The sequence below is a fragment of the Ranitomeya variabilis genome, chromosome 6, assembly GCF_051348905.1.
Source record: "Ranitomeya variabilis isolate aRanVar5 chromosome 6, aRanVar5.hap1, whole genome shotgun sequence".
Lineage (NCBI taxonomy): Eukaryota > Metazoa > Chordata > Amphibia > Anura > Dendrobatidae > Ranitomeya > Ranitomeya variabilis.
This window is the reverse complement of record NC_135237.1, coordinates 172,074,643-172,090,142: the sequence shown is the minus strand read 5'-3', so window position 1 is coordinate 172,090,142 and position 15,500 is coordinate 172,074,643. Positions and strand designations below refer to the sequence as shown.

Here is a 15,500-nt window from a genome sequence, read left to right as displayed (position 1 = left end):
CAACTTTGTGCTCCATCACACCTATTAACAGTATGGGTATCTTGAGAACACCGATTCTGTTATCAACGTAGCAGACAAGGCGGCCCACAACCAGACAGGCCCTTCTGGCATTTGCCAGAATCGCCAGTCCAGCCCTGCTCAACCCATAATCTACTAACATGCTTGTGCATGTCCTCATCATCTCCTGCCTCGACTACTGCAATATACTCCTCCTGCCTTCCTGCTAACAATCTCGCACCTCTCCAGTCCATCCTTAACTCTGCTGACTAATCCACCTCTCTCCTAGCCATTCCTCTGTTTCTCCCATCTGCAAATTGCTTTATTGGCTCCCAATTCCCATACTAATAACACATCCAAATGTAGAACTATATATTATTCCAAGATCTATTCATTCAAATGTAATTTGTTCATGGGAAAACCTATTTAAATCTTGATACAGGCACATAATAAACCATCTTTCTTTCTAAAAAAAAAAATTAGAAGGAAGCTTCTCAAATAAATATTTTAAGGTGTTGTACCATTGCCTCAATTTCTGGAAGAGTCAAAGGGTAGACTCTGCAGATGAAGAAGATATACTTTACATAGCATAAACGTTGGCACATGAAACGTGCATGAGAAACAATCAAAGTTTAAAAGAACAAAATCAAATAATTAGTCTAGGCAAAGGCATGTATAACCTAGGATCAATATGAGTCACTGGTGAGTACCTCATTATATTTGACCAGGTCCTAGATTATACATACCTTTCACCAGACTATTTATTTGATTTTGTTCTTTTTAAATGTGAGTACTTCTCACGCACGTGTCATGTGCCAACTATTATCCGACTATATCTGTTTGTACCAAATATATGTTGCACTTATGGAGACTGATATACAGCTCACACATCAAATATGTGTGTAATATTTTATTGATGGATTCATTTTGATTGAAGATTATTTTTATTTTAGTGACTAGATGTGAACAAGGCTTGGGAAGAGACGAAACATTATGAAACGGTCACGGTTCATACACTGCAGTCACAATTGATTACCCTTAAATTTCTGCAATAATCCAGTGGAAAATACCATGGATTTTTCCATTTAAGGAAATGGACATACTTGTTATATAACAGTCATAATTGATTACCATATACAGCTCTGGCAAAAATTAAGAGACCACCACATCAAAACCCTGTCATGGGTAGCCCAATCTCCAGACCTGAACCCCATTGAAAACCTCTGGAATGTAATCAAGAGGATGATGGATAGTCACAAGCCAGCAAACAAAGAATAACTGCTTCCATTTTTGAGCCAGAAGCAGTGTGAAAGACTGGCGGAAAGCATGTCAAGACGCATGAAAGCTGTGATTAAAAATCATGGTTATTCCACAAAATATTGATTTCTGAACTCTTCCTGAGTTAAAACATTAGCATTGTTGTTTCTAAATGATTATGAACTTATTTTCTTTGCATTATTTGAGGTCTGAAAGCACTGTTTTATTTTGTTATTTTGACCATTTTTCTTTGACAGAAAAAAAATACAAAATTTATTGCTTGGAAATTCAAAGACATGTTGTCAGTAGTTTATTGAATAAAATAACAATTTACATTTTCCTCAAAAATATACCTATAAAGAGAAAAATCAGACAAACTGAAAATTTTGCAGTGGTCTCAATTTTTTGCCAGAGCTGTATATAACCAATAACTATGCCTAGATTGTTGGCACTTCCAAAATTAGTTAGACCCTACAAACAACGGAAGCATATGCCAATTTTCAAAAAAACACTTAATCATATTTTATTAAACATTAATAATACAATACAATACACCTTAAAATGTGGAGATACAGATACAAATAAACTGCAAACACAGAGTATTGCTATCTTATAAAAAATAAATGTATAAATTAGAAGTAGATCCAAAGGCTAATAGGTAAGGTGCATATTAAACATAGATCAAATATGATCAGGATATTCTAAGTAAAATAAATTGGCTAGTGGTTATTTAGTCAAAAATCATGGAGCCCAACGCGCGTTTCGCGTTAGCTTTTTCCTGGGGGACACGAAACCCCCCAGGAAGAAGTTAATGTGAAATGCGCATCGGGGCTCCGTACTGCATCCACAGGTCATGTATTGCCTATCTTAATAAGCCTCTCTTCCTGTTTGCACCTTCTGTTTATTTGCAATGTGCAATATTACTTGCTTTCATTATACCTCTATATTCAGCACATGACACTTAAGTAATATATACTGAGCTTGTTAATACTGGTCATTTGCACTTTGCAGCATTCATTGTTTATTTCTAAGCTGGGGTGCTTACCCTAACATATCATTATTGCACTTTTTAACTTGGAATAACCAACTGGCAAATTCAACCTTAGAGCCTATATATGAGCATTATCAGCCTTAGCACTTTGTATTTTCACATATTGTTTTGTTTCTGGCATTGAACTTATATTAAGCACTAGGCTATGAGATAATGACTAATACCTTACATTTGCACTTTTCAGCTTTACTCTCCCTTAAGCTTAGTATTGAGCACATTCTATGCACTTTGGCATTTTCTTTGCACCATGTACCATTCACCGTATGTAGAAGCTTAGTGCTAATATATGAACAACACGATTATGAAACAGGTTGGCTTATGATACGTCCAGGATTTTCTAAGGATTTTACCATTTTGTATTAAATAATCACTAGCCAATTTATTTTACTTAGAATATCCTGATCATATTTGATCTATGTGTAGTATGCACCTTATCTATTTTAGATCTACTTCTAATTCATACATTTATTTTTGATTAGATAGCAATACTCCGTGTTTGCAGCTTTTTGTATCTGTTTCTCCACATTTTAATATGTATTGTATTGTATTATTAATGTTTAATAAGATATGATTAAGTGTTTTTTTTAAATTGGCATAATTGATTATAGTTGAATTTACCAGAAATCCTGTGTTTGCAAGGATGTATACTGTATATTTTTTTCTGAAGTTATATATCTACGTTAATTTTTTTCTTGAATCAAATTAAATATATCAAGCATATGAGAGTGCTGTTTCTACTACTGCGGTAGTTCCACTACTTTTGGTTGCACATGCAAAATGTAGCATTGCTCAACTTGCTTCCAGTATAGCTCTGCTATGCCTCCACCATGAACATAGAGTGTATTCTATGTTTACAATACACTCTATGCTTCACTGTATGGTCCCTGTACACAACAGTACTTCTCTCATACTGTAAGCCCCCCCGCTCAGACAGCAGAAATATAGCGGGGGTCCCATGTCCACATAGGCCTGGCAATTTGTTTCTATACTATGGATATTAGGGGTCAAATTAAGGTCAGGGTTTTTTGCCGTTATCCATGTAAAAGCAGCCAGATTTGGGTTCTGACTGGCTTTTTGCCCGTGATTGATTGGTTGTCAATCAGTTGCCGGGCAGATTTGGTTATGTATTCATGTTAAAGCAGCCAGATCTGGTTCTGACTGGCTTTTTTGCCCGCCTAAAATTTTGATGATTGATTGGTTGTCAATCAGTTGCTGGGCAGATTTGGCTATTATATATACCGGTGCACCGGCGTTGGATGCTCAGTTCGCCGGCGCTTGAAGAAAAGAAGAGACCTCATCGAGCGATGGAGAAGCTCCTGCAGGAACTCCTATCAAGAGCCGGCGAGAAGGACGGGGAGGATTGGCTGAGGAGCTGCTTGGCTATAAAACCTCCGTTAGCAGCCTCCGAAGCCATCGCTCCTCCTCCTGTTCCAGAACCTCCGACGCCAGATGCGGGTCAAGAAATGGGAGCTCCGGCCGCTGTGAGCTCTCCAGCAAGGGCCAGAAGACAGAAGGCGTTTTCCTCACCTGCTCCGTCTCCTGCTGCATCCAGGTTCGGTCTGTCAGCTACAAACAGGAAGTCCAGCCGCCGCTGCGTGTCGAAGTCTCGCAGCCCTCTGCGAGATTTCGGAGATCATCAGCTGGGTGAGCCGTCCACGTCATCAGGAGCGGCCGGAAGAGCCAGAAAGGGCACCGGCCGTAAAAGCGCTGCGGTGCCCCTCTCCGCTGGCGCCCGGTCAGCTCCTGCAACTGCTGCACGGGGTTCGAGGCCCGCTCCACCCCACATGTCATCTGATGAAGAGGAGGACTGTGACACAGGATCTGCCAGGCAGCTGCGCTCGCCCCAGTCCGCGGGCTGGAGCGCAGGCTGTGAAGGAGGAAGGAGACCGGACGATCGACCTGCGAGGGGTGAGACATGTATTATTCCTTTATCTGCCCCTCAGAATCAGTTAAAAGACCTAATTAAATCCGTAGTAGCCGAAGCATTAAGCGAGGCTAATATCTCATCTAGGGCAATAGCTTCCCCTGCTTCTTTCTGCTGTGAAGCTCCTGCCCTTGGTACACCTCCTTTGAATCCTTTCAAGGAGGCTTTAACTTGTGAACTTTCCCCTTTAGGATTCCATCTAAGCCCTTCAGTGAAGGAGCTCATTTGGAATCATCAATTTGTTGATTTGTTTTCACTATTACCAAGTAGGGATCACCCCCCTAAATCAGAAAGGAAAGATGACAAATCTGACCATGATGACCCTAAGCGTAGTATTAGGTCTTTTAATAACTGGGTCCAGGCGTTTGCCATCTATGCTTCCGTCTTGGGAGAGAAATCACCTAACCTTTGTAGTAGTCTCTTCCAACACATTGACATCATCTTGGAGGCCTATAGAAATTTTGGTGGCTCGGCATGGCTCAGTTATGATGAGGCATTTCGTCATAAGCTGTCAGTCCATCCCGAAGTAAAATGGGGCTCTAAAGATATTGGTTTGTGGATCAATCTCATGCTTCCTATGAGGAATGCTGTTTCTAGGCAGACTCCTGTTTCTGGCAGCAAGAAGGGTGTTTGTTTTGCTTACAATGATTCTTCATGTAAGTGGAATAATAACTGCCGTTTTCGACACGAATGTTCTTTCTGTGGGAATTCCCACCCTATGTCCAAATGCTTTAAGAAGCAGGCTGCCCAGCAATCCTCTAAGGAATCAATTTCAAAGGGCTCTATCGCCAGTGAATCTGGAAAAAATGGTCCATTGGCTAAGCAAATACCCAGACAGGGAGATTAGTAGTTTATTATACGACGGTTTTTCTCTAGGTTTTCGGGTTCCCCAATTCAAAGGTTCTGGTTGCGTTTTAGTTAAAAATCTCCCCTCCATTGCTGAATTCCCTGATGTCGCTAGGGAAAAAATTTTAGCTGAAATTGAATTAGGCAGAGTCGCCGGCCCCTTTTTGTCCCCCCCATATTCAAATTTTCGTTTATCCCCACTGGGTATTGTCCCCAAAAAGGAGCTGGGTTCTTTCCGGATGATTCACCATTTGTCTTATCCAGTTGGCCAATCATTGAATGACGAGGTAGACAAAACAATGTGTTCTGTGACATACTCCTCCTTTGATGGCGCTCTGGATATGCTTAGAAAGTTTGGTCCTAATGCCCTTTTATCCAAATCTGACATTAAATCTGCATTCAGACTTCTCCCAGTCCATCCAGAGGGGTTTAATTCATTGGGTTTTCATTTTGATAACTGCTTCTTTTTTGACAAATGCCTTCCTATGGGTTTTTCCTTATCCTGTTTTTATTTTGAGAATTTTTCCTGTTTTTTGCATTGGGTTTTGGAGTCTAGCGGTTGTGAAGCAGGTATTTTGCATTATTTAGATGACTTCCTTTTTATTGGCCCATCCCAATCTTCGTCTTGTGAAAATACTCTTTCTAGGTTTCTTGATTTGTGCGCATTTTTTGGAGTCCCAGTTGCCCACGAAAAAACTGTAGGCCCTTCTTGTCGCATTGAATTTTTGGGCATTTTGATCGATTCAGTAAAAATGGAAACCGTCTTGCCCCAGGATAAAATTGATAAACTTCGTAGTTCTCTTGAAAATTTGCTAGCAAAAGACAAAGTCACTCTTAAGGAGCTTCAATCCCTGCTTGGGCTATTGAATTTTTCTTTAAGGGTCATTCCAATGGGCAGGGTTTTTTCCAGGTCACTTTACGAATCTACTAAAGGGCACTCTTCCCCCAAATCGCATGTCAGATTGTGTTCTGAAATGAAAGAGGACGCCAAGATCTGGCTAGCATTTTTAGCGGATTTTAATGGCAGATCAATAATCCAATCCCCTTTTGTATCTTCAGATTCTATTCCCCTTGTTTTTTTCTGCAGACGCCTCTTTAGGAGTGGCCTGCTTGTTTCAATCTCACTGGGTATCCCTGAATTGGCCTGACAATTGGGTTGCTAGACAGTTAAACAAGAACCCTTTTATTACTGAGCTTTTGTCAATCCTTCTGTGTATTTGCTTATGGGGCCATGGTTTACAGAATTCCAGGGTTTTATTACATTCCAGGAATCAGGAGTTATTTTTTCAATCAATACCCTATCATCCAAAAATACGACTGCAGCGAAAATTCTGAGAAAATTGGTGTTGGAATGTTTGAACTGCAATATTTGGTTAAAAGCAGTGTCGGGAGGTGGTAAGTTTAGTCATTTAACTGATCTTATATTGCATCGTCAGTGGTTTGATTTTTATCTACAGGTCCCAATGGCAGACAAAGAGGCGTACGATTCTCCCCTTTCAATTCAGGACATGATTACGATATAATTCCTTATTTTATTCGGAATTCTTTGTCAGACAGATCATGGGCTGATTACTCAGCCGCGTGGAAAAAATGGGTTGATTTTTCTGTCCTTTTCGGTTTTGACGCCTCTGCTCCTGATCCGAATTCAGCTTTGAAATTCGCTGAGTCGCTTGTCAAGCGGGGCTTATCTTACTCCGCAGTAGCAAAATGCTTTGCGGGAGTCTCTTTCTTTTTAAAATTGCATGGCGGTACTGCGTTAACGGAATTTTTCTCAGTAAAGCAATTTTTGAAAGGCCTGAAAAGGGAAAGGTTCTTTCCAGACTCAAGGTGTCCTATTTCTATTTCTTTTTTAATTGACATTTGTTCTGCCCTTGTGCACGTTTGTAAGAATTTTGAGGAAGCGCTTTTGTTTAATTCCATATTTTCTATCGCCTTTTTTGGGGCACTGAGGATTGGTGAAATAGTGTCAGCCAAGAAATCTGTTTCATCCGGTCTCATGCTTTCGGATATCAGGATTTTTGAATCGTTTCTTCTCGTGCTTATAAGGAAGTCTAAAACGGATCAGCTGGGGAGAGGATCTGAGCTGAGATTGAATTCGTTCCCAGAATCTAAAATTTGTCCTGTGGCTAATCTGTCTAAATGGCTTCCGTTTAGGCCTTCAATTGAAGGCTCCCTATTTATTCATAGAGATTCTTCCCCGGTGACGGTTTTCCAATTTACTTTTATTTTGAAGAAGTGTTTGACATTTTTGGGTAAAAGTCACCTCAGGATTACTTCCCATTCTTTCAGAATAGGTGCAGCTACAGAAGCCTCAAAGGCTGGCCTATCTGACGATAAAATCAAAAGAATAGGAAGATGGGAATCGAAAAGATTCAAAATTTATGTTCGGCCTGATTTATACCCCGATTAATTTAAATTTTTCTTATACCCCGCAGTTATTTGGATCGTTGGGCATTCATTTGTCTTCTGGGCCCAGAAGAGGGCCAGCCTTCGATCATATTCTGAGAATCTATCGTTCCATTCTTCTAAAGTTCAAGTTTTTTGGCACGGCATTCGCGGCCTAAACTGGCTTTCTTTGGTCTCTGAGGTAAAGAGTTGTCTGGAGAGGTTCCCTTACCCGGATTTAATTATAGTTCATCTCGCTGGGAATGATTTAGGAAGGATCAACACTTTAAATTTATTGGCCGTTATGCGGTCTGATCTTACTTATTTAAGACAGATTTTTCCGTTCTCTGGTGTTGTTTTTTCGGAAATCATTCCCAGGCGTGTTTGGCATTGTAATCAACTTTCATTTTTGGATAAGATCCGGAAGAGGGTCAATTTCTCTATGAAGAAGTTCTTACCTCTTATTTCTGGGTTTTCTTTTAGACATACAGACTTAGAAGGTTTCTTACCGGGAATGTTCAGAAATGATTTGGTTCATTTGTCCGATATCGGACTTGATATATTTAATCTTAATATGGGCAATATAATTGAAAAATGGCTGTGTGGTTTGGGGGGGGCCTCGGCTCTTTGATCCTTGGCCTCTTGGGGTAAAAAATCACCCAACCTTGGGTGGATTTGGTTTATGGAAGTTGATGGAAATTTGGAATTATAAACTTATGGATATTATTTATTGGTTATTTAGTTAATTTTTTGGAATTTGTAACTCAAAATAAAACCTCACGGCCATTTATTCCAAACTTTAAAAAGTGTCTTGTGATTTATTATATTATAGTTATAGGCCTTATGGGGACATGTAAGCCCCCCGCTCAGACAGCAGAAATATAGCGGGGGTCCCATGTCCACATAGGCCTGGCAATTTGTTTCTATACTATGGATATTAGGGGTCAAATTAAGGTCAGGGTTTTTTGCCGTTATCCATGTAAAAGCAGCCAGATTTGGGTTCTGACTGGCTTTTTGCCTGTGATTGATTGGTTGTCAATCAGTTGCCGGGCAGATTTGGTTATGTATTTATGTTAAAGCAGCCAGATCTGGTTCTGACTGGCTTTTTTGCCCGCCTAAAATTTTGATGATTGATTGGTTGTCAATCAGTTGCTGGGCAGATTTGGCTATTATATATACCGGTGCACCGGCGTTGGATGCTCAGTTCGCCGGCGCTTGAAGAAAAGAAGAGCCCGCCCTCCCTCCCTTTATGTTGTCATTTTCTCCTGTCGTTTGGTTTTATTTGTGGGTAAAAAATCACCCAACCTTTGGTGGATTTGGTTTATGGAAGTTGATGGAAATTTGGAATTATAAACTTATGGATATTATTTATTGGTTATTTAGTTAATTTTTATGGAATTTGTAACTCAAAATAAAACCTCACGGCCATTTATTCCAAACTTTAAAAAGTGTCTTGTGATTTATTATATTATAGTTATAGGCCTTATGGGGACATGTATATCTCAATATAGCTACATGTGTGTTCTTACATAATTGATCTGTTAGCTGGTTTCCAGCAGAGCTCAACTGTTTTGCACTCAGCTCTGCTGCGTTCCTACAACATAGCTTGACATAACTATTGTGAAAGCTCTTTATACCCTCAGTCTAAAGGTACCTTCACACGAAACGACGCTGCAGCGATAGCGACAATGATGCCGATCGCTGCAGCGTCGCTGTTTGATCACTGGAGAGCTGTCACACAGACCGCTCTCCAGCGACCAACGATGCCGAGGTCCCCGGGTAACCAGGGTAAACATCGGGTTGCTAAGCGCAGGGCCGCGCTTAGTAACCCGATGTTTACCCTGGTTACCAGCGTAAAATGTAAAAAAAACAAACAGTACATACTTACATTCGCGTCCCCCGGCGTCCGCTTCCTGCACTGACTGACTGACTGAGCGCCGGCAGTAGCAGGGCACAGCGGTGACGTCACCGCTGTGCTGTGCTTTCACTTTCACTTTGCGGCGCTCAGTCAGTGTGGGAAGCAGACGGCGGGGGCTGCGAATGTAAGTATGTACTGTTTGGTTTTTTTTACATTTTACACTGGTAACCAGGGTAAACATCGGGTTACTAAGCGCGGCCCTGCGCTTAGTAACCCGATGTTTACCCTGGTTACCAGTGTAAAATATCGCTGGTATCGTTGCTTTTGCTGTCAAACACAACGATACACGGCGATCGGACAACCAAATAAAGTTCTGAACTTTATTCAGCGACCAGCGACATCACAGCAGGATCCTGATCGCTGCTGCGTGTCAAACTAAATGATATCGCTAGCCAGGACGCTGCAACGTCACGGATCGCTAGCGATATCGTTACAAAGTCATTTCGTGTGAAGGTACCTTAACTCATGCAGAATATCTTACAGATATCCAAATAACCTTTAGCAAGATTGGAGATCAATAGAAAAGCTTGCACAGTACAGTAAAGCTCTTGGTAAATCAGGGAAAATCAAAGGATTATTTTACAAGAGGAGGAAAATTGCCCCAGGCAGTGACATATGGCGAATAGCGGTAGCTTACGTGCCCACAATGGGCTACATTAGTCAGGAGGAGGAGATATTGAATTATTCCCTTTCCCCCACATTCTGCATCTCAACTTCAACTTTATCTGCATCTTGAGGATGCAGATACTGTTGAATTCTATGGGGGAAAAGGAAACCAAAGCTACCTCTTCCACCAGTCAGCCTATTCATGCTAGTCTCAGAGCAGCAGACACAATGGAATCATTAGATCATGCCTTCTGCATAGAGCCTTAGTCCACAGGCTGAAAGAACAATGCAGAGCATCAGGGGAACAGGGTTAGCTGAGTAGTTGTATTTTTATTTTTTACCAGCAAGTACTTGTAGGAGGCTGTCAGGCCTCATAATGTGGGGGTGGAATTGTGGGGACCATCAAACTTTGTGTGGAACTGTAGGTGCCTCATACTTTATGAGTGGACATTGTGGGGGTCATCATACTGTGTGTATAGGGGATTACTGCAAGGTCATCATACTGCGTGGAAAGCTGTGGGGGCATCATACTGTGTGGTGGGGACTGTGGGGAATATTATACTATGTGGAGGCTATCATATTGTGCAGGGTGGTTGTATTTTATTGTGTGGGGGGTATAGGGGCCATCATACTGTGTGGCGTGTTTTTGGGAGCATCATTCTGTGTGGAGACTGCGAGGACCATTGTACTATAGGGTCCATCATAATGTGTGGGCATTATATTGTATGAGGGGGCATTATATTGTATGAGAAGCCATCATACTGTGGACTGAATTTTACTGTGGGGGGCATTATGAGCACTGTGAGTACCTAATAATGTGTTTTAGGGATCTTTGAGGACATCATATGATGAGTGGTGGATCACTGTAGAACCTTCATAATGTGTGTGGGGGTATCGTGGAGATATCATTTTGTGCTGAATGCACTGTAAGGACGCTATACTGTTTCTGGGGCACATAGGTAGAATCATACTATGTTAGCAGACTGTGGGGACATACTTTGTTGGTGGCATTCTTGGGTCATCATACTTTGGGTGTGTGGGGTACAGTTTGGTTATTATAATGTGTGTTAGGGGTATATTTTGGGGAACATACTCCATGGGGGTCATAAAAAGGATATCATAGTGGATGAGCACATTAAGCGACTTCACTAAGTACCACAATACATGTCGTCACCCTGTCTTTAAAAGTCAGGAAGTACTGTATGTCCTTCTGGAACTGTGTCCCCACCTATTCTACTAAATATTTTTGGGCGGTTGTGGAGGAATGGGGCCCAATTAGGACTTTCTCTATGGTGTCCCATGATTTCAATGTATACCCTTGACTTTAGTTACTACAGTTTCCTGATTTCACAAGACAGATTTGAATAAAACATTCCTTGCTATCACAAACACAGTCAATGATTGTTAGTTTTCTTGTGTTGCTGTTAGTATAAGAGAGTGTGAGTCTTTTAACTTGAGTGAACTCACCTTGAAAAACACATACTAGAGTATTCAGAGATCCAATCCTGGATATATAATTGGTCTGATAGAGTCTAAAGTCAAACTTTATGGAAACATTATTGGCCACAAGAAAAAAATTATAATGTGAATTTATATCTAATATTCTAGGGGCTATACAACAGTGCACATAACCCATTCTGTAAAGCATATGGCTTTACTGTGTGCATTGGCTCTGAGCAAAGCATGAGCTAAAAAAATGTGGACTCAAAGTGGAACAACTGATACAACAGATTACACACAATGATATAAGACTCTCTCCATAATTAGCAATTCTAGCAATAGGCATAAATGATACACCAAAATAAAATATCTATATAGTCTCACATATAATAATGGTAACAAATCATTTAACTGCATCCCATTGGAAAAGGCAAGATCCTCCAAAAATACAGGACATCATAGAAACAATAGCTACACATAATGTGTACGAATTTAATCACTCCATAAGACACAATAGATTTTCCCAAATATTAAAAATGCCCCCCCTGGAATAAAGAATTCATAGCACCATTCACCTAGTCCCCTCTAATCACAGGAGAGTAGGAAAGAAAAAGGGAAAAAAAAGAAAAAGAAAATAAGTATGCAACGTCATGGGGTGGCTGACAAGGATCCTTCCTTTTGCAATGGGAGAATTAACAATTGGAAAAGAAATGTAGGCTTGGAATACAAGAATTTATTTTATTAAATGTAGAATTATTAGAAACGTAATTAGAAGTAAATATAGCGTGTATTATTGGCGGATATAAAGTTGGTATAATTGTATTTTTTAATAATAGGTAATAGTATGTATATAACTGTTTAAACACACAGATATTTTTGGGGCTTTATTTTTTTGAGAAAATAGATTATACAGTATTTACTCCTGTTTTTAACCTAGATTTGGATATATCCATTCATTTACCCTTCTAATTCCCCTTACGTAATAAAATTGGCTGTTTTCCTTCTTGCCCTTCCCCTGCCTATCTCTCCCATTACAATAAATAATATGCCTTAAGTATAGTAAAATATTGAGAGAAGATATACTTAAAAGATAGAAGCGATATGCCATATACACAGCTTGTTATTGTTGTTAAAAAAATTGTTTTTTTTTTTTTTTCTTTTTGGAAAAATAAAATACAAATCTATTGAAAAAAAATGTGGAATGGACCTTATTTGGGTATATGAGGAATAACATTATATGACCTCCATACACCATTTGTCAATATTTTTCCCCTCTGCAAGCTCAATTTCTAATATTCAGTTGTTTCTTAGGTACTGGGTGGAGACTAGCTGCTATGATGTCCCCCCTATCCAGTGCAAAGAGACATGAGGAATTACTACTCTCCTATTACGCACCTGTTCCAGCAGCAGAGAGAACATTATACAGCATCATGAAAGGCATTGAGTAAGAGTACTGAGAAGCGTAGCTGTAAGTCCAGTTCTGGAGTCAGATAAACACAAGACACCATGTTTTCTGTTTACAACCCCTTCTTCAGATCAATACACACAGTGTCTTGAAAAAGTATAGGTACCTTGTTAACTTTTCCACATTTTTTTACTGTACATCCACAAACTTAATAGAGCTAGAGCTTGTTTGCAAATAAGGATGGGCAAAAATGTAACCTCTAGATGCAATGCTGGTAGAAACATACCCCAAAACATTTGCAAAAATAATTGCAGCAATAGGTAGTCCTACAAAATATTGATTTAGGGGGGCTGAATACAAATGAACATCACAATTTTCAGATTTATACTTTTTAAATAATTGGAAAACTATTTACCATTTCTTTTACGCTTCTCAAATACCAGCTACTTTGTCTTGGTATATCACATAAAATCCCAATGTAATGCATTTAAGTTTGTGGGTGTAACATGAAAAAATTTGGAATAGTTCACAGGGTATGCATACTTTCTTAAGGCACTGTGTACAGGTTCAACTTGGAATGAGTAAAAGTAGGAGCGTTACAACAGAATGTTAAGTCGTCATTGTATAATTATTTTAAGGGATTTGCCAAGAATGACATTTTTGACCGGATAAACGTTTCAACAATAACCAACAAATATTTACTCATGTTCCCCTGGTCCAGTGCCAGCTCTCCACTGCTGTATCAATCTTTGATGACAGGCTGCACCATGACATCACACTTACAGTACATCCTGTATATGTTACCGCTGCAGGCAATCACTTGTTTGCTGCAGTGATTTGCTGCAACAATTACATGCACTATAGAATATGGACCCGTAGAAGCACAAGCCACGCGTGAAACGGCCGTAAGCCGTCAAATCTCCTGTATCTCCTGTAAACTCCTTTTTTATGTCAATCATGCAATTAAATAATACTGTATTTCAAGGATCAATTGAGTGCTGCAATTCTTCTGTTCTTCCATAATGGTCTACCGTCATGACTTCACCACTGAAGTCTGTCAACCAAGACCGAGGCAGCTGCACTTTATGTATTAAATTGTGCAGTTGTGCTTCACCACATGCAGGCATATCACATAGTGTAGGATATTGGGTACACGCTTCCGCTCTAGAATTGCTCTATCTACAATATGTAAATGATTCGATTTTTCATAATCAATAAGACAATTTTCAAAAAACTTACATTTTCTGGCTGGCTTCCTGTCAGACCATTCCTGGACAGTTATCTGATCACCAGGCCCTCCAATGTAGTACTGGTCTTCATAAGTTGAATTGTCTGGAATATCATATGGATCCCACGGGTCAGTCAAAGAATTTTTCACACAAATTTTTGTAACTTGCTCAATCTGGAACATCACAGCATCTTTATATAGATAGATGTATTCAAAAAACCTAAGTTAATAAATGAAAACATTTGCTTTATTACTAGATCCCAGTTTACGGTTAACATGAAATCAATGATCATGTAGATCCATGTTCAAAGCACAGATTATTAAAATGTAAATCACAAAAAGCAAAAATGTTTTGGGTATTCAAATTTAAAATACATGTGTGACGACACAGCATTTATTTTTAATTATGCCAGACGTCTTTTTCTTTGGTGGGATAAGAGACATAGGCCATTGTTTATATGAGCCCGAACGTTGACTCTTGAATTGATATTTGTTGCAACTTTTTGTGCTGCTATCCTTGGATGACAGGAATGTAGGGTAATTGAACAATTGCTAATGTTTGCTAGTATGCTGATTACCCATTATATTAGTACATACAGCTTGTTGACCTGCAATTAGTGAAGGACAAACTATGCAGATTGGTTGAATACTTGAACAATGAAAGATTACCTTATCCCACCTTCCCTCTGACCTCTGGATGATGTCCTGAAGGACAGTTGTGAACTATTAAAGGGGATCTGCCTCTGTTCCCAGAGAGACTCTACATGAGAGTAGCCAATGCAGCTCCGGTTCCAACTGGAGAAATACAGATTTGAGACACTCTAGAGGATGCCACCATAGGTGTTGTGAATTTGGATTCTGGGCTCCCCCGGTGGCTACTGGTGGAATTGAACTTGTGACATCATCTTCCCTGTTCACCTGTTCTGATTAGATCTGGGTGTCGCTATATAACCTGGCTTCTCTGTTAGATGCTTGCCGGTCAACAATGTTATCAGAAGCCTCTCTGTGCTTGTTCCTGCTCCCAGACATCTACTAGATAAGTTGGACTTTCGTCCATGTTTTGTTTTTGTATTTTGGTTCCAGTTCACAGCTGCAGTTTCGTTACTGTGTCTGGAAAGCTCTTGTTGATCAGGAATTGCCACTCTGGTATTATGAGTTAATGCCAGAGTCCTAAAGTAATTTCTGGATGTGTTTTGTTAGGGTTTTCTACTGACCATGAAAGTATGCTTTCTGTCTTCTGCTATCTAGAAAGCGGACCTCAAATTTGCTAAAACTATTTTCCTGCTGCGTTTGTTGTTTCATCTCATATCACCGCCAATATATGTGGGGGGCCTCTGTCTCCTTTTTTTGGGCATTTCTCTAGAGGTGAGTCAGGTCTTATATTTCCCTCTGCTAGCATTATTTAGTTCTCCGGCCGGCGCTGGGCATATAGGGATAAAAAGT

At 39.9% G+C, this 15,500-nt stretch overlaps 1 protein-coding gene across 2 annotated transcripts in view; it reads right to left on the bottom strand.

Annotated features, from left to right (window-relative positions):
* The window catches only part of EPDR1 (ependymin related 1), a 125,931-nt gene that overhangs the window by 39,617 nt on the left and 70,814 nt on the right, over window positions 1-15,500 (bottom strand). For both annotated transcript variants that reach the window (XM_077269253.1, XM_077269255.1), the window contains exon 2: window positions 14,069-14,277. In XM_077269253.1, the coding sequence (XP_077125368.1) occupies window positions 14,069-14,277 (209 nt within the window). The remainder of the gene's footprint in view (window positions 1-14,068; window positions 14,278-15,500) is intronic.